Source organism: Enhydra lutris, unplaced genomic scaffold (genome assembly GCF_002288905.1).
Source record: "Enhydra lutris kenyoni isolate GAN:26980312 unplaced genomic scaffold, ASM228890v2 scaffoldscaffold15, whole genome shotgun sequence".
In the NCBI taxonomy this organism is placed as follows: Eukaryota; Metazoa; Chordata; class Mammalia; order Carnivora; family Mustelidae; genus Enhydra; species Enhydra lutris.
Window position 1 is genome coordinate 48663711 of NW_019154099.1, and position 22011 is coordinate 48685721.

The 22011-nt window shown below is 38.9% G+C and overlaps 1 protein-coding gene across 1 annotated transcript in view; it reads left to right on the plus strand.

Annotated features, from left to right (window-relative positions):
* The window catches only part of LOC111146959 (DnaJ heat shock protein family (Hsp40) member C3), a 62013-nt gene that overhangs the window by 28036 nt on the left and 11966 nt on the right, over positions 1-22011 (plus strand). Inside the window, exons 5-9 of the mRNA XM_022502719.1 lie at positions 10042-10194; positions 11739-11920; positions 12358-12477; positions 16366-16471; positions 16556-16676. Coding sequence (XP_022358427.1) covers positions 10042-10194; positions 11739-11920; positions 12358-12477; positions 16366-16471; positions 16556-16676 — 682 coding nt within the window. The remainder of the gene's footprint in view (positions 1-10041; positions 10195-11738; positions 11921-12357; positions 12478-16365; positions 16472-16555; positions 16677-22011) is intronic.

Here is a 22011-nt window from a genome sequence, read left to right on the forward strand (position 1 = left end):
ATCTACTACTTAGAATTTTTTTCCAATCACAATATTAGTGTAACCTTTTAGAAATAACACAATTTAGAATAAAAGCTTTAGCAAAAATTAATTCTAACTAGGCAGTGGGTGTATCCTTTTGGAAAAGTGAGTTATTGGAACTCTTGGTATGTCTTGATTAATGTCTTTTCTGTGATCGATATTAAAACCTCTCAGAAACAAGAAGGGGAACTTTCATGACACTTACCACTTTTAGATTGTTTTCTAACAGTCATAACTTCTGCTAGTGTGTTCTTAAAACCAGGCTTGCTATTACAGGATTCGTTACATTCTGCACATGAGAATGTGCAGCTGTACTGAATGATTTTTTTTTTTAGCTCAAATTTTTATTGAGATAATTGTAGATTCACATACAGTTGTAATTAATGATACAGAGAAGTCTTGTGTATCCTTTACCCAGTACCTACTTTCCCCCAATGATAATGTCTCCTAAGCCTGCAGTACGGTGTTACAGACAGGATACTGACATTGATACAGTCTACCCGTCTATTCAGATTTCCTCAGTTCTAGTGACTGTGTTCACTTCTGTGTGTGTGTGTGTGTGTGTGTAATTCGATACCCTTTTTCTTTACACCCAGTTCACATACTGAGTGCTTCTCTTGCCAGAAGGCTCCCTCCTGTTGCGCCTTTATAACCACACCCACTTCCCTCACGTACTGTTCCGGCCCCTCATCCATAACTTTGGGCAACCACTAGTTTGTGAGTCATTTCTTAAATTGTGACATTTCAACAATGTTGCATACGTGGACTTAAACACTGTATAAACTTTTGGCATTGACTTTTTTACTCAGTAGAATTCCCTGAAGATTCATCGGATTGCTGCGTGTATCACTTTGCTTATTTAATTGCTAAGTATGCCAGGGAGTGTGTGTGACATGTTTGACTTGTCTGGTCATCATTCGATGGACCGTTCGGTTGTTTCCACTTTTTAAGTATTACCAATAAAACTGCTACGAACATTCTTTTTTTCTTTTTCTTTTCTTTTTTCTTTCTTACTTTCTTTCTTTCTTTTTTTTTTTTTTTTGCTACAAAAATTCTTATACATTTAGTGTGAACAGAAGTTTTCATTTTCCTGGGATAAATGCCTCAAAGTGCAGTCTCTGGGTTGTATCATAATTGCCTGTTTAGTTTTAGAAGGAACTTCCAAATGGCTTTTTAGAGTGACTGTGCCATTTTATGTTCCTCTGCATCCTTGCCAGTATGTGGTTTTGTCACTGTTTTTTATTTTAGTCATTCAGAGAACTTTGTAGTGACTGCTCATTGTTTTTTTAGTTTATATTTCCCTAACGTTTAATGATCTTTTCTTGGGCTTATTTGTCATCCTTTTTGGTGTAAAGCTGGTTCATGTCTTTTGCCCATGTTCTAATTGGATTGTTTACTTTTTCACTCTTGTGTTTTGGGCGTTCTTTATGTATTTTAAATACTTTATCACACATGTGGTCTGCAAATGTGCTCGCCCAGACCATGGCTTGTCTTTTCCTCTTCACAGGGTATGTCAGAGAGTGAAAATTTTTAATTTTAATTTTGATGATGTCCAGTTTATTGGTTTTCTGTTTTCTCCTATGTATAGTGTTTTTGGTGTCATGTCTGAGAATTATTCACCAGTCCCTAGCTTCCAAAGATTTTCTACTGTTTTTTTTTTTTTTAATTAAATTAAATTTTATTTAATTTAGAGAGAGAGAGAAGGAGAGAGAATGCATGCAAATGGTGGGCAGAGGCAGAGTGAGAGAGTGAGAGAGAAATCCCAAACCCAGGTGGCTCAGTTGGTTAAGTGTCTGCCTTTAGCTCAGGTCACGATCCCAGGGTCCTGGGATCGAACCCCACATCAGGCTCCCTGCTCAGCAGGAAGCCTGCTTCTCCCTCTCTTCCCTCTTTACACTCTCGTTCTTGCTAACTCTGTCTCTCTTTCTCAAATAGATGCAATATTTAAAAAATTAAAGTCTGATATCATAAAATAGATGATTTCTGGGTCTGGTTTAAAAAGACAAATTTTGTGTTGTGACTGTATTTTATCTTTACCAATCAAAGAATTTTTACACTTTTTAGAGATTTGTGAATATAGATGATATATAATAACCTGTTTGCTTTATGTGTTTTTAGTTACATGGGCTTTTTTGTGGTATTTAAGAGCATTTACCAGCCTATTAGATACAGAAAGATTTAATCTTACTAATGAAGTGCTCTGTGTACAACCAGGTGGGGATACTCAGCTATGTTTTACGTAATGGAACGGAAGTTTGCATATGCTTAATCTCTTTTGGGGCTGCGGTGCGAATCTTGTTCTTTGTTATGTGCACAGTTACTCTGCTGCTGGAGGGTCTCCTGTAAACAAGCCTCACCTCAGGTCCCCACCAGCTCTCCTGATCCTACACAGTATCTTATGTGGTTTGGTTTGTCTTTGAGCCGTCACTGCTGTCACCAGCGCGTGTGGTCACTTACAGTTCAGCGCAGTGTAGTTCCGTGCGGCTTCTTTGCAAGGTAGATTGGTAGATGTTAGAGGGTTGCTGATGAAGAAAACTAGTCTCTGCCTTTGGAAAGATTATACTAGGGTAAGAAATAATCGGGCAGATGTGATAGCGTATGACTGAGGTGGTGTGATTGAGCCCTGCAGGCACAGGCGGAACGGTCACCTAACTTAACCGGGGGTCTGGTCAAGAAGAGCTTTCTTAAAGGAGGGAATGTACTAGAAATCTGAATGTTAAGAGGCTGAATGAATCTGTGTTAGCAAAGTGGCTGGGAGGGCATCCTGGCAGAAGGTGAGCGTCCTTGTCGCTTAAGAAAATGACCTCGAGTTGAAACCCATTTTTCCCAACACCATTTGTTGAAGTGACTGTCTTTTCCCTGTTGGACTTCTTTTATGCTTTGTTGAAGATTAATTGACCATACGATTGTGGGTGTATTTCTGGATTTTTGTGTCCTGTTCCCTTGATCTGTGTGTCTGTGTTTGTGCCATTACCATACGGGCTTGATTACTACAGCTTTGTAATATAACTTGAAGTCTGGAATTGTGATATCTCCAGCTTTGCTTTTCTTTTTCAAGATTGCCTTGGCTGTTTGTGGTCTTCTGTGTTGGCCTTGTTACTGAGATGCTCTTACGTGGCAGGTAGGCCGCTTGCATCTTCGGCATCGTTGTACACATAAGAGGGAACAGTTAGGAAGTGACTTTGAGCTAGAGATTCCTCCTGTGTGTAAAAGGGAGATAATTTAAAATGTCCGTTAGGTTTTTTTGGTTTGGCTTAGAATAGTGCCTGAAATATAGAAAGCTCTTAGTAAATATTTTCTCCTGTCATGATTGGTTTTCATCATTACCATCATCCAAAGCAAGACTTCTGGCAAGTTCATTCAATTTCTTTATCTAAAAATCATTCAATTTCTTTATCTAAAATTAGAGACAGTACAACCTAGCTCACAGGTAACAGTATTAACTGAAAAAGAAAAATGGGCATGTGATGTAGGCATTAAGACATATATCCTGTTCCTCAGCAGTTTACCCTTTAGTTGGAAGAAATAAGCCCTACATGTGTGAAAAGCTAGTAGTACAGAGAGATTTATAAGAAGTGACATATAAGCTTCTCTAGATAACAAGATCAAGAATGACACATGACTAGAAGTTGGGAAACCCACCCCACTTTTCTCCTGATAAGCTGTGTGATGTTGGGCGAGTTACCATTTGTGAGACTCAGTATTTTCATTTACAGAGTGGGAGTTGGTTGGGCAAGATGATTTCTTAGATTACTTCCTTGTTAAAAGAGTTTCTTACGTGATTTAAACATTTAGAGAGAAGCGAAGGCGACCTTAGTATGGAGTAGTTAGGGAAGCTTGGTGGGATGAGACTTGAGAAGGGTGTTGGCTTGATTAGAACTGAGGGAATGAGGGAGTTTTGGAACCTCAAGGATATCTTTTTTGTGTGTTACAATTGCGGGAAATTAGCTATAGCCTCACAGTTTCATGTTTCGTTTCTGTAGGTTTTATTTATGAATCTAACAAATCTTTGAGTCTACATACCGCTAGGCTCAGTGACGTTCTGGCTTATTCACCTGCTGACGCTGAAGCCCTTCAGGGCAGTAGTTCGGAGGTTGTTCTCGGGACCATCTCGCTGGTGAGCACTGAGGACTCCAGAGAGCTGAGTTTGTATCAGTATTCGCAGTACTGGGAGTTGATTTTAGAAATTGAAAAAATATTTACTGATCTAAAAGTAACAAACCCATTATATGTTAATACAGATTTTTTTGCATGCAACCCAACTATATTTTCAAAAACAACAAATATTTAATAATAAGACCACTTATTTACATTTTCGCAAGTCTCTTTACTATCTGGCTTATTGAAGACAATCAGGTTCCCAGATCTATCTTATATTTTTGTGGAAGTGTTACTGAAGAAAAGGTGGCTCACACATTTAAGTGGTTGGAAAAGGAAGAATGTTTTAATAGTCATTTTATATTTAGTTTTGCAGATTCTTTGATGTCATAGCAAACTCCAGGAGTTGTTACTGGTTAGGTACAGTGTGGACTCTGCAATCTCATGAGTGAACTTTTAGGACTCTGTCATGATGAAATCCACTGGTTTATGCTGTACTTCGAATGCGTTGTCTTTTATCCGTATATACTTTGTCCCCGCTGACCTCTGAAAGGGTATTAAGGACTCCAGGTGTCCCTGGATCACCCTCTGATCGCTGCTGTTGGGTATATACCTACGAGCATAATTGCGGCTTTGAAAGTTATGGGCATTTTTAACCTGGCCAGACAGTTAGACACTTTCCTGTTAAGTGGTTATCCAAATGGACATTCCCACCAGCGGCCTAGGAGGGTTCCATGTGCCCCATATCTTCAGCAACACTTAGTATGAACAATGTAGTTTTTGCTGGCTTGGTTGGTATAAGAAATACAACTTGATGTCTCTTGTCTCTATTTCCATTAGGTTCTGTTTATCCAGCTGTTTGTTTTCTGTCAGCCTACCCTTCTCTTCCTTCCCTCCTACAATTGACTTAGATTTTTCTTCCTTATTCTGTTCTTTCTGTACTGTTATGCATACTGTGTCTTTTTCTTTTAGTCATTACTCAGGAATTTTAACATGCTTGCTTTTAATAAGGTTTACAGGTAATCACTATCTTTAGCTTCCTCTAGAAAATTACAAGAACCTTAGAACACTTTAACTCAAATCACTCCCCCCTTGACTTGGATACAATTGCTTTTCAAAAATTAGTTGGTATTATTTTTGTATAGTTTCCTTAACAAAGACTGCAGAAACAATTTGTGAAGGCGAATTTTAGAAGTCATTGGGGAATGTTGCAATATACCTCAAATATTACATATTTTTATATGTTATCAATTAGTATCAAATGAAAAATGTAAATTTGTGCTACTTACCTCTTAAAACCATAATTAAATTTAATAGGGTTGGAAAGATTAATTTCTTGAGAAACAAGCAGTTTGGTGACTGTATTTTCTGCCAGAATCTAATTTTATTTTGACCTTGAGTCAAATTAAGGTTTTATTATTCTGGGACTTTTTTTTTTTTTTTTTTAAGATTTTATCTATTTATTTGAGAGAGAGAGAGAGTGCACGGGGTGGAGAAGGGGGGTGGAGGAACAGAGGGAGAGGGACAAGCAGACTCTGCAGGCGGGGCTCAGTCTCACGACCCTGAGATCACACCTGAGCCAAAACCATTAGAGTCAGATGCTCAACCCACTGAGCCACCCAGGTGCTATTCTGGGACTTTAATTATGCTAACTTTCATAGAGGACACCCAGTTTAAGTTGGCTGATATTAATGCAATGGGAAATAAATTGAATAACCATTTAAAGTATTGCATTCTGTCCTCATTGTCAATTTATATACTACAGAAAGTTCAGAAAAGGAGCTTGGAATTTTTATTAGCATTTTTTTGAGTACTTGCTGTGTGTTGCATAAAGCATCTTTTTAATTTCTCAATGACTGTTCCTCAGGGTGTAAGCATTATTGATGTAGGAAATGTTGGGGTTCAGAGGCAGTGGCCAAGAAAGAATTCTTGAGACATCTTTGGTCCAAAAAACGTGGTTATTATTAAAGCATGGCGATAGGACCTTGGGCAGAAAGAGCTGCAGAAAGAGCTGCGCTGGGGTTGTGATGGGTGATGGGTGTTAGGGACAGTTTCCAGGACCTTGAGGGGGCTTGCCATTATTAGGAAAAAGTCATTTATTACTGTCTAATAAAATCTTAGTCATGAGACCCTTTAGATATGTATGATGGGCCATATGCTTGCTAATATATATCTTGGCAGGGAAGGGGTTTAGGTAGGGATAAAAGAGGTTTCCAAAGGAATTTTTATATGTTAAAGTAGACTCACAGGATCCTGGGCGTTGGGCTAAGATTGCCTTTTGCCCTTAGCAAAGTATCGACATTGAAGTAGTTGGGTTCCTAGAGGAAAAGGTCACTATGCCTGTTTCACGGACTTGCCAGTGGGCTGTAAGTGGGAAGGAAATTGAATTTTTTTCTTTTGCCTTTGTTTCCCACATCATTTTTATCCCCCTTTGTTTTGGTGAAGAAAATGTAAATAATATATGGATAATAAGTGACAAAGGTTTGGGCATAGGTGTTTTTTTCCCCCCCATTTGGACTTTATTTTAAAACATTAATAATATAAAATCTCTTGGGCAATATTCACAATCTGGCCATTGAAAAAATGGTAAAACTACTCTATTATCTATTGCTGCTTAACAAATTACCCAAAGTTAGCAGCTTAAAGCAACACACAGTTCATGGGGTCAGGAACCGGGGCAGGTTTAGCTGCGTCCTCTGCTTCGGGGTCTCTCACAGGCCACCGTCAGGCATCAGGTGAGCTTGCGGTATTATCTGAAGGTTTGGCTGGTGAAAGAACTGCTTCCAAACTCATCTTATGAGTCATCGCACAGCAGCCAGAGGGAAGTCACCGTGTTTGTACCTAACTGAGGAAGTGACATCCTGTCACCTCTGTCGTATTATGTGTGTTAAAAGGAGTTCCCACTCCATGCTAGGGGAGGGGATCACACAAAGGTATGAGTTCCAGGAGGTGGGGGTCTTTTGGGGCCATCTTAGAAGTCTGTCCACCACAATTATCAACCCCTTGTCCCAGAAATAGGGGTGTATTTAGATGAGAGAGCAGCCCGCCCCTTTTAACCACCCCCCACCCCATAGCTATTATGGGTGATCACAGTAAGTGATAAGAAATAAAATATTGTCTTCGGGAGAAGTTTGTCTGAGAGGGATAGAAATATGAAACACAAAAGAAGGGTTATGAAGAAACCTGAAGAAAGGGAGGGAAGTGCTAACAGGGTCCAGGCTCCACCTGCACATATCCCGGGAGGAGTCCCCAGCCAGCGGTAAGAGTGAAAATGTTCATCTCACTCAGCTTACTTTGAAACTCCTCAGGGTTATAAGTCCTTAGTTTGTTTTTTCAAACTCCTTTCCTACCTCCTTGCAAGAATCCCCTCCCTCTCCTCCCGGCTCCCTCCATCCTCTAAGAGGTGCAGATGACCTCACCTCACCATACTCCCTCTTTCCCATTCCCACTGGGTACTGAGCACGGCTGAGCCCTCCATCCTCAACCTCAAGATTTAGGGCTTCTCCTGCTCTCACCTTCCAACAAGGAAAATCATGCGGTAGACATCAGACTCTATGAAGTTTGAGAAAAAAAAAAAAGAATGTAAATTCCATCCAGAAGAGGCAGTCTCTGTGTAAGGCCATGACATGCTAATCTACGGCTGTTTTATCATCCTCAGGACGGTCCTGAGCACTTCTGGCAGAGCACGCTGGAAGGAGGATGTATGTGTATCACTTTGCTCTGGGTAAAAGTCATTTATTAACTTGTTTCCTATATGTACACTACCGTCCCTTTTTCAATAGGATATCCTATTCAGAAATTGGAATTGGATGTCAATATTCAAAAATTCAAAGTACTCAAAAATTCAAAAATACAGAATAGGATATCCTCTTCCAAAAGGGGCAGCAGTGTACATATAGGAAACAAGTTAATAAATTACTTTTATCCAGAGCAAAGTGATACACATATATCTTTCTTCCAGCGTGAACTGCCAGAAGTGCTCAGGACCGTCCTGAGGATGATAAAACAGCCGTAGATTAGCATGTCATGGCCTTACAGTAACTCCCTTCAGCTGGGTAGTTCGGTCCTTCAGGGACAGTCCTCCTCAGAGCAAGCTGAGGTGGTTCATTTCTAGTTACCTCTGAATACTTGGGAGTTCTGTCCGTCCCGTCAAAAGCCAATGGTTAAACAGACAAAACAATACCTAAAGTATCCAAAAAGCAAAATGGAGACAGATAGAGCCTCTACTCAGAAATAGTATTCTTGAGGTTTTGCATCTGGAGTGTTCTCTACCAGGTAGCTGGTGGTGGGTGTTTTTTACCTAAAAGAGGGAGCAGTATGATTGGTCAATTGAAAGAGAGACATTTCTAGAAATAATCTACCTTGGGTACACCTCACCCCAGATTGGATCCTATCAACTACAGTTCCCATCTTAGTAAGAATGTTAGATTTCAGGAATTATTACATATAAACTAGGAAAAGTCAGGGAAAATGTCCCCCCGACTTGCCCAAGTCAGAGCTTTTTAATGTAGGCACTCAGTTTTTCTAAGCCATTAAGCTTAAGATTTTCCATTTTGAGGAAGAAATTGTTGAGTCGCTTTTTCTGAGGCCAGGCTGGGAGTAGGAGTGAACTATAAGCAGACACAAGGGATCTTAAAAGATTGACAGAAATGGTCTAAAACTGGGGTAGTGGGTACATACTTGCTAAATATGTTAAAAGTCAGAATTGCTCACTCAAAATGGATGAATTCTATCATATGGATTATACCTTGATAAGTTTATTTATTTATTTGACAGACACAGATCACAAGTAGGCAGAGAGGCAGGTAGAGAGAGGAAGGGAAGCAGGCTCCCCGCTGAGCAGAGAGCCCGATGCGGGACTCGATCCCAGGACCCTGGGATCACGACCTGAGTTGAAGGCAGAGGCTTTAACCCACTGAGCCACCCAGGCACCCCGATAAGGTTATTTAAAAAGAGAAAATATGTAGACCTCTTAAAACTCTGAGTCTTTTAATATAAGGTGTTATTCTCTCATTTTTCCCCATAAATTCTTTCTCATTATACCTTAGCCTCTCTGGTATCAAATCTTCATCCTATAACCTCTTAAAAAACATGCCCTCTCCTCAGTTTCCCTGGTTTTCATTATTTTATACTTAAAATATAATAAAATTAAAATTATTTTATAAATATAATTTTATACTTAAAAATTATTTTTAAGTTAAAAATAATTTTATACTTAAAAGTATATTTTATATAAAAATTTAAAAATTTACTTAGAAATTATTTTTAAGTAAAAATAATTTTATACTTAAAATTATTTATATTATACGTAAAATTATTTTATACTTAAAAATACACATTTAGCGGGCGCCTGGGTGGCTCAGTGGGTTAAAGCCTCTGCCTTTGGCTGGGATCATAGTCCCAGGGTCCTGGGATCGAGCCCCCCATCGGGCTCTCTGCTGAGCAAGGGAGCCTGCTTCCTCCTCTCTCTCTGCCGGCCTCTCTCCTTGCTTGTGGTCTCTGTCAAATGGATGAATAGAATCTTTAAAAAAAAAAAAAAAAATACACATTTAGGAAGTAGAGCTGGAAGGCAGAATACACGGAACTCCCATGAGTGTGCAGAGCTGTACCCGAGAGGGAGGCGAGTGCTCGCCGTCCTTCCTTCTTTGTCCTGTCACATTCCCAAATGTGTTTGCTTCCTGGTAAGGTTCGGGGACCCAGGTCTGTTGCCCCCAGCTTCCAGCTTGCATCTGTGTCCTGTCCCGAGTCGGGGTGATGTTTCCCTCCCTCTTGTCAGCCCCGGGGCACGTGCTCGGATGGGCCGGCGTCTCTTCCCTTCGCCCCCGGTGAACTTAAGGGTGTAAAGTGGTCAGATCTGGGTGTGTACTGTGGGTATTAGGTTTAAGAGATTAAACATTTCTCATTAATTTCTCATTCTGATAGCTCAAATCTGGCCCAAGTGAAAGCGAAGAAAAGGAAGCCCAGTTGCAGCTTGGGAAGTCTGACGAGATGCAGCGTTTGCGTTCCCAAGCGCTCGCCGCCTTCGAGAGCGCAGACTACGGCGCCGCTATAACCTTCCTTGATAAGATTTTAGAGGTGAGTTTCCCGGGCGGTGCAGCTGGCAGGCCTGGCGCGGGCTGCTTTGCACTATAAGGCACGTTTATAGACTTTGACACGTTATGCATTACAAGAAACCAAGATAGGATAGCATCAGGTGGGTCTTCGGGCTTTTAGCTCTGAAGTGAAAAGCTGGTGTTGGTACAGAACGGAATTTGGACTGAGGTTTTCAGTAAATGTGCTGGAAGTGCCGTGGAGGGGGAGTTACCTATCATTATATATCGCTTGCTTTGGTATTTCTGTCTCATTTTACATTCTGTGTTGGGGGTAGAGAACTTGAGAGGTTCGATAATGGGATTAAAGATGAAAGAATTGGTTGAAGGAAAAGGAAGAATCACGTTTGTGGCCAAGAGGAGTGGTTAGAATGGGAAGCTTCTAGGGAAGAAGCAGATGAAGGGTTGACAAGATCCGGAGTTCTAGATGGGAAACCTGAGTCTGTAGTCTTCTCGCCGCTGACGGACTGAATGGCAGAGGGTTTCAAGGAGGAAGTCGACTAAAATCCTCAAGTAGGAGCAATCACAATTCATGTGTATTTATCATTTTCATAGCACCTTGGGATGTATATGGAGTCGGTGCTTCTTTGATGATTTTGTAGAGGAGATCACGTGGTGTGGTCCAGCAGAATTCGTGTTTTATTATAGCGTTTTCCTAATGCTTTATTAAGGAAATACAAAGTTAAAATTTTTTACCTTCCAGTAGTTAGACTATCCATTTTGACCTAGTTTATTATTCAAGGTATTTTATTAATGTACGGTGTTGATTTTGATATCTTAATACATGCGAAAATTTGATACGACTTTAGAAAGAACAACTCAGAAATATATAAAAGATACTTCCCCAGGTTTTTTTGTTGGACTTTTGGGCTTAAGTTTTGAAGAATACTAGTCCATTTATGAATATCGTCGACTTCTTCATAAAGTAGAAATGGTGAAGCCTCAGCGTTCCCACATTGTTTTCCTCTTTTCTTTCTTTTTGTAATACGAGGATTTAAGCTTTGCGCAGTGGCAGTATCGTAGCCAATGAGGTTTATCCGAGGCGCGATTATTGCTAATTGTAATACGAGGATTTAATTTCAAAGAGACAACAATTTATAAAAGAGAATTCTATTTAGTTATTAGTAGAACAGAAATATTTTACAGGTGTAGAACCTAGATTTTATTTATTTATTTTTTGAGACTAGATTATGGAAAATTCTTTTCAAAATCAGATATGCTTCACTGGGAACAACTTTTTAATAGTAATGCCATATATTCTTATTTTCAGAGTTTTAAAATTATATAATTGAAGGAAGTAGGAAAGGGGCCTCATTAGTATATACAAGATATTCCTTCCCCCATTTAAGATGTCCTTGGAGAAATTATTTTGTCACATCTAAATTGTATCAGACTTTTTAGTACTATTTATAATATAGAAATCACATTACGTGAAGGTGGTTTCACATCGATAAATATGCAGGCAAAATGTGTGGGAGGGAGTGTGTGTAGTTTGCTGTTTCGTAAAGTCTAATTCTCTTGTTTCTCAAGGTTTGTGTTTGGGATGCAGAACTACGGGAACTTCGAGCTGAATGTTTCATTAAAGAAGGGGAACCTAGGAAAGCGATAAGTGACTTAAAAGCTGCATCAAAATTGAAGAATGATAATACTGAGGCTTTTTATAAAATTAGCACACTGTACTATCAACTAGGAGACCATGAACTGTCTCTCAGGTCAGTTCCATTGACATTCACATCTCATCTTTTTCTTGTTGGCAGTAAGATAATCATCCCATTTTCTTTTTAATTTTAAGTTAAAACTGTGGTTAAGGCTGTTTTTATGTTCTTCATTTATATATTTTGTGTTATCCCTAAGTTATTCTATTTCCACATAGTTTATTTTCATGAGCTGTGCTTATGAAAGTAGAGATACTATATTTGCAGAAGCAAAGTGGGGTGTTTCATGTATAACCTACTTAAGTCATTTTAATTTGAATTAATACATGTGTGTGCAAGAATGCCATATGTAAAAGTGTATGGTGAATTGTTCGGCCTGTGTGTTTTGTTTAATTGTTACCAAAAAAATATTGTGATTTCTGTATTTGGTATGGAAAACTAGTCATTGCTTATTTTGACTTGGAGTATTTTCCTCTTTTTAAATACATGAGCAGTGAAGTTCGTGAATGTCTAAAACTTGACCAGGATCATAAAAGGTGTTTTGCACACTATAAACAAGTAAAGAAACTGAATAAGCTGATTGAGTCAGCCGAAGAGCTCATCAGAGATGGCAGGTAAGAATACGCTGTTTTACACTGTGCGGCCTCCCTTGTATGTCTTTTCTGGGCACAGAAGAACAGTTGAACTGCTTGCTCTTTTACTTGTTAGTCCTTGAGGATAGAATATCCTAGAAAGCACTGGGCCTTGGCAAAACTACTACAACTCTACATTTTTTTAATATAGCAGAATTTAAATAATAGTAACTGCATAGTATTCTTACCAGCAGTTTTACTTATATTTCACCAAATATTTATTGAACATGTCCTGTGTCAGGTACTGACAATGTACTGGGGGTGTAGAAATGAATATGACATGGTTTTTGGTCTTAAGAATCTTCTAGATTAGGGTGGGAGACAGACATATTAATTGACTATTAAAAAATAATGTGGTATCTAGAGTGATAGAGATGTCTGCAGAGTATATAGAGATTTTCTTGTGGTATAGGATTCTGGGTTAACAGTCCTTTTGTTATAGCACCTGAAAAATATTGTACCACTTTTTTGTGGCCTCCATGGTTTCTGAAGAGGAATCCATTGTCATTCTAATGGTCTTCTCCCTAAAAATGAGGCATTTTCCTCTGACTGCTTTCAAGATTTTTTTTTTTAAGATTTTATTGACAGAGACACAGCGAGAGAGGGAACACAAACAGGGGGCATGGGAGAGGGAGAAGGAAGCAGGCTTCCCATGGAGCAGGGATCCCCATGTGGGGCTCGATCCCAGGGTCCTGGGATCATGACCTGAGCTGAAGGCAGACGCTTAACCGAGTGAGCCAAGATTTTTTTTTGTTTCTTTTATATATTTTGTGCCCCTCAAGATTTTTTTTTTTGTCTTGAGTATTCAGAAGTTTAATTGTGATGTGTCTTGGTGTGGCTATCTTTGTTTTTATCCTATTTGGAGTTTACTTAGCTTCTAGAATATGTAGGTTTGTGTCTTGTCAAATTTGGGAAGTTTCAGCCATTATTTCTTGAAGTACTTTTTCAGGCTCCTCTTTTCCTTCTTAGATTCTTTTTTTTTTTTTTTTAAAGATTTTATTTATTTATTTGACAGACAGAGATCACAAGCAGGCAGAGAGGCAGGCAGAGAGAGAGGAGGAAGCAGGCTCCCCGCTGAGCAGAGAGCCCGATGCGGGGCTCGATCCCAGGACCCTGAGATCACGACCTGAGCCGAAGGCAGCGGCCCAACCCACTGAGCCACCCAGGCGCCCCTCCTTCTTAGATTCTAATTGACATAAATGTTAGCTCTTCTGTTATAGCACCTCAGGTCCCTGAGGCTCTCCTCATTTTTCTTAGCTCTCTTTCTTTCTGACCAGATTTGCTCACTTTTTGTCATTCCAATTCAGTGATTCTTTTCTCTGTCACCTCCATTCTACTGTTGAAGCACATTCAATGAACTTGTTTTTTGTTTTTTTCTGTTTTTCAGTTCTAATAAACAAATTCCATGTGATTATTCTTGTATCTCTTCCGTTACTTTGCCAAGGCTGTCTGTTATTTTCATTTGCTTTAAGCATGTTTGTCACTGCTGCCGTTTCCATGGCTGCTTTAAGATCTTTATCAGATAATTCTAACATCTCTGTCCTTTTGGGGTTGAAATTGTCTTTTCTCATTCAGTTTTGGATCTTGTTTCTTGGTAGGCTGAATTGTTTTTAATTGAAACCTGCACACTTTGATTTTGTAAGACTGTTTTCTTTAATTTAAATCTTCTGTTTTGGCTGTTTTTTTCTGACGCTGTTCCAGCGAAGCAACGGTGGGCATTGTGTTGTTACTGTCAGGGAGGCAGACGTTTCCCAGTTGGCCCTTGTTGATACTTGAGGTGTGGGGCTTCTCACTATTGCTTGGAGCAGGTGAGAGTTTTGGGAACTATTTCCAGCATGGATGAAAGTCCTGGCTTCCCACTTGGCCTTCTCTGTACCACCTTGGTACAGGTGTGGGCACACCTTGTCACAGCCTCGGCAGGAAGTTGAGACTGTCCACTTGACCTACTGGCATTGGAAGGGGTGGGGCTTTTACTTTCTTTTTCTTTTTTTTTTTTTTTTTTCCTTTTACTTTCTTTTGGTGGTGGTTGGCTGTACTAGAGCCAAAGTTTCCCATCTTGCCAGGCTACCCTTCCCAGGTCTTTTGACTTGAGAGAGCAGGCTCTTGCTGGGTTTTGACTTTATTGTCTGCGCCCATTAGCATTTCTGGGTTGCTGGCTGCTTCAGCTCCAAGTCTGGGGTATAGGAAGCAAAAAGAAAAAAAAAATCCTGGAAGTTTACCGTATTATGTTTCCCTCAGGTCCCAAGGTTCCTCGGTGTTTTGTTTTGTTTTGTTAAGATTTTATTTATTCATTTGACAGAAAGAGAGAGATCACAAGCAGGCAGGCAGAGAGAGAGGGGGAAGCAGGCTCCCTGCCAAGCAGAGAGCCCAATGCAGGACTCAATCCCAGGACCCTGAGATCATGACCTGAGCCGAGGCAGAGGCTTAACCCTCTAAGCCACCCGGGTGCCCCTGGGTTTTTTTGTTTGTTTCTGTTTTTTTCAAGTTTACTATTGTTTTAATTAGTGAAACAAAATCAAAGTCAAATATATGTTGAATTATGTGCAACAATGTTTTTAACAGATGTAAGAGGTAAATATAAATTTTATATGACAAAATGTCATACTAGTATTACTATAACACATTTCCAATAATTTAACAATTATCTTTCAAAAATTTTCCCCCAAATTCTAAGCAAAGTATGCAAATTGGAAGTTAACTCTGCACATTCATATCTATGTTCTTACCCAGTTTTGTGTGAACAGACTGAAGTATTCAGGTCTGACCAAACTACTGATGGTGAACTTGAGAATTCTCTCCTCCCCACCTCTAAGCTTCCAGCCCCAGAACTACAGCTACTGGCCTAGACAGGTCAAAAAGAGCCACACAAGTGCCCAGTGTAGAATTAACAATTATATTGGATTTGTATTATCATCAGTAGAACTTTATGATTTGTATGCATAAAACGAAAGCATATCAGCACTAACAAGAACACTAGCATTTGGGATTAGTTCAGTCTACATGTGCCATCCTCAAATGGTCTACCTGCTTCTCTCCTCTTTCGGAGTCTTTTCATATTTTTATAAATATGTAATGTCTAGGGTATTTTAATTGTACCTAATTGGAGGAACTGGGGAAAGTTCTTTTGCTTCACTTTTTCAGAAGCTAGTTGGTTTTTTTAAAGTGAATTGCAGTTATTTTCTAATTGAATAATGGGAATAATGTGCCACATTTCAACCCAGAAATGCTAAACCCAAAACCCATCATATATATATGATGATATATAAAAATATATCTTTTAGTCTGCCATTACTAAGGAAAGTAACTTAGTGTATAATGTGACTAATACTTTCCACTAGTTTTTTTTAAAAATGCTGAAATAGCTTTTATTGTTCTTGGAAGCTGGGGATTTAAGCAGTTTCCTTCTGCAAGGAACTACATTATACTTAGCTGTGAATATTGACATTCATTATATAAGATGTTGTGTAGTTAAATGGGTTCTGTTATTTCATGAAGGTGTGTAGTGACCAAAAAACAAAACCTGATCTGTTTCGCTGAAAATGCTCTGTGTAAGTCAGACTTAATGAAATGTTTTACTCATTTTCAAAATCATGAGTATTTTTCTGAAGAAATTCTTCACCTTGTTTGGTATTCACAGGTATACTCTGCTTTGTACACACACATTTTCTGTGGTCATGTGTTTTACCTCCTAACTTTTGCTGGCAGAGGTACCTTCTTTGCCACTGTAGACTAATAAGGTAAAAACAGTGCTTGAAGGCACCTGCTCATTCAGGTGAATTGATTAAGTAACCTATGGTGAAGAGTAGGGGTCCTTCCTTAGCTCTAGAAATAGAATGTCATTGTTACTCATCGTGGTTTGCTCATCCGTAGGTACACGGATGCAACCAGCAAATACGAATCTGTCATGAAAACAGAGCCAAGTGTTTCTGAATATACGATTCGTTCAAAAGAAAGGATTTGCCACTGCTTTTCTAAGGTAACAGTTGATTGGTTCCCAGAAGTGTAAAAACTTAATATATGGAATAAAAACCATAAATCCTTTTCTCATATTTGTTTGTAGGATGAGAAGCCTGTTGAAGCTATTCGAGTATGTTCTGAAGTTTTGCAGTTGGAGCCTGACAATGTGAATGCTCTGAAAGACCGAGCAGAGGCCTATTTGATAGAGGAAATGTATGATGAAGGTAAATCTTTAAGGAATTTGATTTGCAGTACCTAGAAGTTGATGTATAGGAAATTAGCACACGTTTAACATCCTTTGTTTAGAACAAGTTGACCAGAATAGCTGGAAACGTTGATGACTATAGGAAGATGGCAGAGAACTGGAAGATTCTTCCTTAGTGGAACTTGGAAGATATACCGCATGAGGAGAGCATTCTGCCGCTGAAACCAGTTCAGACATTTTAGCCTTTATTTGTTGTAGACAAGTTAGAATAGTTAAATAGCAACATAGAAAATTTAAGTGTTAGATTTCATATCATTCAGAGTTAATCACTGTTCATCTGGGATTTCTATCTTTGAGACTTTTCTGTGCATATATATTAGTCTATGCTTTATACATCTATATATATTTTATAAAAATATATTTTTATATATTAATATATATTCCATGCATATGCATGGTATACATATTACACCTACAACATATATATATACACACATATATGTCATATGTGCCTAAATATGAAATGATCATCTGTGACCACTGAGCTGTTGAATGACATTAGGATAGTTGTGTATCCTACTTTGTTCAGGTTGAAGTACCAGAGTTTCCTGTTAGATGTTGTAAGGGCCTCGAATAAATTAATAAATAGTTCTCTTTTGGAAGAAAACTAAGATATTTACAGTAATATATATTAAAAAAGAATCCTTTCACATTTATTGTTTTGTGACTTTTTCATGTGACTGTATGCTATGAACATTTAAGTGTGATGGTTTTTAAAAGAACCTGAGCCCTGTAGCCCTTACTGCAAAGTTTTCATTTCAAATCAGTAAAGCATTTTAAGTTGAAAATGGCAAGAGTATTTTTCTGGTGAAACTTGGCTTGTGCTACTCTATTTTCCCCTCCATTTAAGCACTGAATATTTATATAGTAAAATGTACGACTGCTAATATGTATTAATGTCATATTAAAATAATTATATTATGGGAAGTGGTAATCCTGGATAACATTTTAAATGCACTGAGAATGCATCTGCAGCAGTGATAATTTAGGTAGGTTTGTGGAACTTTTTTTTTTGAGAGAGCGAGCGAGCGAGCGAGCGAGCATGCATGTAGGGAGCAGAAGAGGCAGACGGAGAGAGTGGGAATCCTAAGCAGGCTCCACGCCCAGCGGGGCTTGTTCTCATGTTTCTGAGGTTGTGACCTAAGCGGAAATCAAGAGTTGGGATGTGTAACTGCCTGAGCCACCCAGGTGCCTCTCATTTTATTATATTTTAAGACACACTGAACGTTTACTTTTTTCCTGCTTTTCACAGCTTGACAAGAATCTTGCTCCTAAGCAGTTTCCTGTGAGTGATGACAACTCTAGGTACTGCTATTTGTGGGACATTTTATAGTATAGTCCTTGGTTTGAGTGAGGCTTGAAATGTATGTAATCAAAATGATCTTCAAGGAGACCCTGTTAGCATCCTTTTCTCTTCACTTTTGAGCTACTCTGTGTACTCGGTGAGATGGGCCATATTCTAGAAGTTTGCATTCCATTAGTTTTGGGGAGTTCATCACAGGTACTTCTGTCATCTGTATTTAAATTCTCTGTTCTAATTGTGAAATTAGAGAAGTTGCAGAAGAATATAAAAAGCTTAGCTGTTCAAAGGAGGTTAAGTCTTGTAGCTAAAGATAATTTGAAGATGCTTTTGTAACTTGAATGCTAAACTGACTTGTTTTTTAGGGAAACTGGACAGCTTCATTCTTGAAGAAAAAGATGCTTAGCACTGATTTAATAGAATAGATCTGTCTTTGTAGTCTGTTTTTCCCTTTAAAATATCTTTTAAATAGGAGTTTATTCTTTGTCTTTGTTGATATGTTTGGATTGTATACTGGGGAATCTTTCTGAATTATGTTTTAGAATAAAAATGGTTGAGTCCAAAGTATGGCAATCAAGCAACCTCACGGAGAGGTTGAGAATGGGATTGCTAGGTCTCTCAGTTTGGGGGTGGGGTGCCGTGCCAAGGGGGCCTCTATAATTCAAACTGAAGTATATTACTTGCATTGTTTAGATTTGAGTTGGAGGCTTAACAAATGATGTGGATGAGTGGTACTCTTATTAACTAGGCTAAATCGCATTTTGAAATATGAGGCTTTCTATATTCTGTTTACTGGTTTTATCTTTTTTTAAATAAGCAATTTAAAGTGATAAGAATGTAATGGATAAAGAAAAACAAGGTTTAGGGTAGTGAATAATGGAACATGGAGATTTATTAATTTGGGGATTATGACAATTATCTGGAAAGGTATTAGGGGATTCCACTCACAAGAAAGTAAGTAAAGTAAGATTGTTGTTTGCGGATGCCTCTGAGGTCATGAAAAATGAAGGCGGCTCTTTGGAACTATATGCGTAATTCTTTTCATAGCTTTTGAGAGGAGCAAACGGACATTGATTCAGGCCTTACTAAACGGTAGATAAAGTTCCTTTGAATATAGGGATGATTCAAGTGTCCTTATGAGGTAAGCAGTTGTATTGGCTAGAACGTAAGCAGCGTGAGGACCTGCGTCTGTTTTATTAGCTGATCCGTCTCTGCTACTTGTGCCTAGCACGTAGCTGGCCACCATACTGGCTGGACGAATGAGCGTAGTTTATCGATAAGGTCATAGTGAAAAGAGTATGGGATTTAGAATTAGTCCTGAATTTGAGTCTGACTATACCACTTTATTTTTTATTTTTACTTGTAGGAAAATTCATATAACATAGAATTGGCCATCTTAGCCATTTTTTAAAGTTTTTATTTCAGTCACTGGGTGCTCGTCATAACAAGCACACTCCTTAATCTCCATCGCCCATTTCACCCATCCCCTCCCCACCCCCACTCTGGGAACCATCAGTTTGTTCTCTAGAGTTAAGAGCCTGAAGGGCATCTGGCTGGCTTATTCGGTAAAGCATGTGACTCTTAATCTTGGGGTTGTGAATTTGAGCCCCACTCTGGACGTAGAGATTACTTTAAAAAAAAAGTGTCGGTTCCTTGATTTGTGTCTTTTTCCTTTTGCTTGTTTTGTTGTTTCTTAAATTTCACAGTGAATGAAATCACATGGTATTGGTCTTTCACTGACTGACTTATTTCACTTAGCATTATACTCTCCAGCTCTATCCATGTCATTGCAGTGGCAAGATTTCAGTCTTTATTATATTCTGTTGTAGATAAATACCACATCTTTAAAAATATATATATTTATTTATTTGACAGAGAGAGAGATCACAAGTAGGCAGAGAGGCAGGCAGAGAGAAGGAGGGAAGCAGGCTTCCCGCTGAGCAGGGAACCTGATGCAGGGCTCGATCCCAGGACCCTGAGAGCATGACTTGGGCTGAAGGCAGATGCTCAACCATTTGAGCCACCGAGGCGCCCCTAAATAACCACATCTTTATCTTTTCATCTATCCAGGGACACTTGGGGGGCTTCCATATCTTGGCTGTTGTGAATAATGCTGCTATACACATAGTAGTGCTTGTATCCCTTTGAATTAGTATTTTTGTATTCTTTGGGTAAATACCCAGTAATGCAATTCCTAGGTTGTAGGGTAGTTCTAGTTTTAACTTTTTGAGGAACCTCTGTACTGTTTTGCAGAGTGGCCGCACCAGCTTGCATTCCCACCAACAGTGGTAAGAGGGTTCCTTTTTCTGCACATCCTCGCCAACATCTGTTGCTTCTTGTGTTGATTTTAGCCATTCTGACAACTTTGAGCCGATAACTCATTATAGTTTTGACATGCATTTCCCTAATGAGAGTGAGGATGAGCATCTTACCAGGTGTCTGTTGACCGTCTGGATGTCTTCTTTGAAGCAATGTCAGTTCATGTCTTCTGCCTATTTTAAAATTGGATTATTTGGTTTTTTGGGGTGTTGAGTTTTATAAGTTCTTTATATATTTTGGATACTATTCCTTTACTGGATATGTCTCCTGCAGGGATCTTCTCCCATTTAGTAGGTTACCTTTTAGTTTTGTTCATCCTTTCCTTCGTTGTGCAGAAGCTTTTTATTTTGACGTAGCGCCTGGAATTGTGATGCCTCCAGCTTTGCTTTTCAAGATTGCTGTGGCTGTTTGTGGTCTAACATGGTTCCATACAAATGTTAGGATAGTTTTTTTCCAGCCTGTGAAAGATGCTGTTGGTGTTTTGAGAGCGAGTGCATTAAATGTATAGATTGTTTTGGGTAGTGTAGACATTTTAACAATATTTATTCTTCCAATCTGTGAGCGTAGAATGTCTTTCCATTTCTTTGTGTCATTTTCAGTTTCTTTCATCAGTGTTTTATAGTTTTCAGAGTACAGGACTTTCACCTCTTTGGCTAGGTTTATCCCTGGGTATCTTATTTTTGGGTGCAACTGTAAATGGGATTGTTTTTCATGTCTCTTTCTGCTGCTTCATTATTGGTGGAATGCAACAGATTTCTGTGGATTGATTTTGTATCCTGTGACTTTAATTAATTTCTTGATCTGTTCTAGCTGTTTCTCAATGGAGTCTTTGGGTTTTCTGTGTATAGTATCATGACATCTGTAAATAGTGAAAGTTTTATTTCTTCTTTACTGATTTGGATGCCTTCTATTTCTTTCTGTTGTCTGATTGCTGTGGCTAGGATTTCCCGTGCTCTGTTGAATAGAAGTGGTGAGAATGGACATCCTTATCTTGTTCCTGACCTTAGAGGAAAGGCTCTCAGTTTTTCCTCATTGAGGACCATGTTTGCTGTGGGGATTTTATATATGGCCCTTATTATGTTGAGGTGTGTTCCCTCTAAACCTACTTTGCTGAGGGTTTTTTGTTTTTTGTTTTTAATCATGAATGGATGTTGTACCTTGTGCAATGCTTTTTCTGCATCTACTGGAATGATTATATGGTTTTTATCCTTCCTCTTACTGATGTGATGTATCATGCTGTGGTTGGTTTGCAAATACTGAACCACACTTGCACCCAGGAATAAATCCCACTTGATGGTGTTGAATGATCTTTTTAATATATTGTTGTATTTGGTTTGCTAGTATCTTTTTTTTTTCTTCAGCTAAGACAGTAGAAGAGATTATTTATTGTATGTATTCCATTCAGCCACAAATGAAAAGAGAATTAGTCCCGAAAGTCACAAGTCCAAGGCAAAAGACCAAAAGGCACTGTTTTGATATGAATAATGTGGGTCTCTCAAAGGTGGTCGTGGCGATCAGATGGCGATGGGTGGTCTTTCCATAGGTGTGTTTCTCATTTTGTTTATTGGGCCCTTTATTTCTGCTGTGTTATTCCTTATCTCTGTGTTAATCATCTCACTGATGTCCTCTACTCTTTCTGAAGTCCACGGAGCGTCCCTATGACCGATCAGTCATT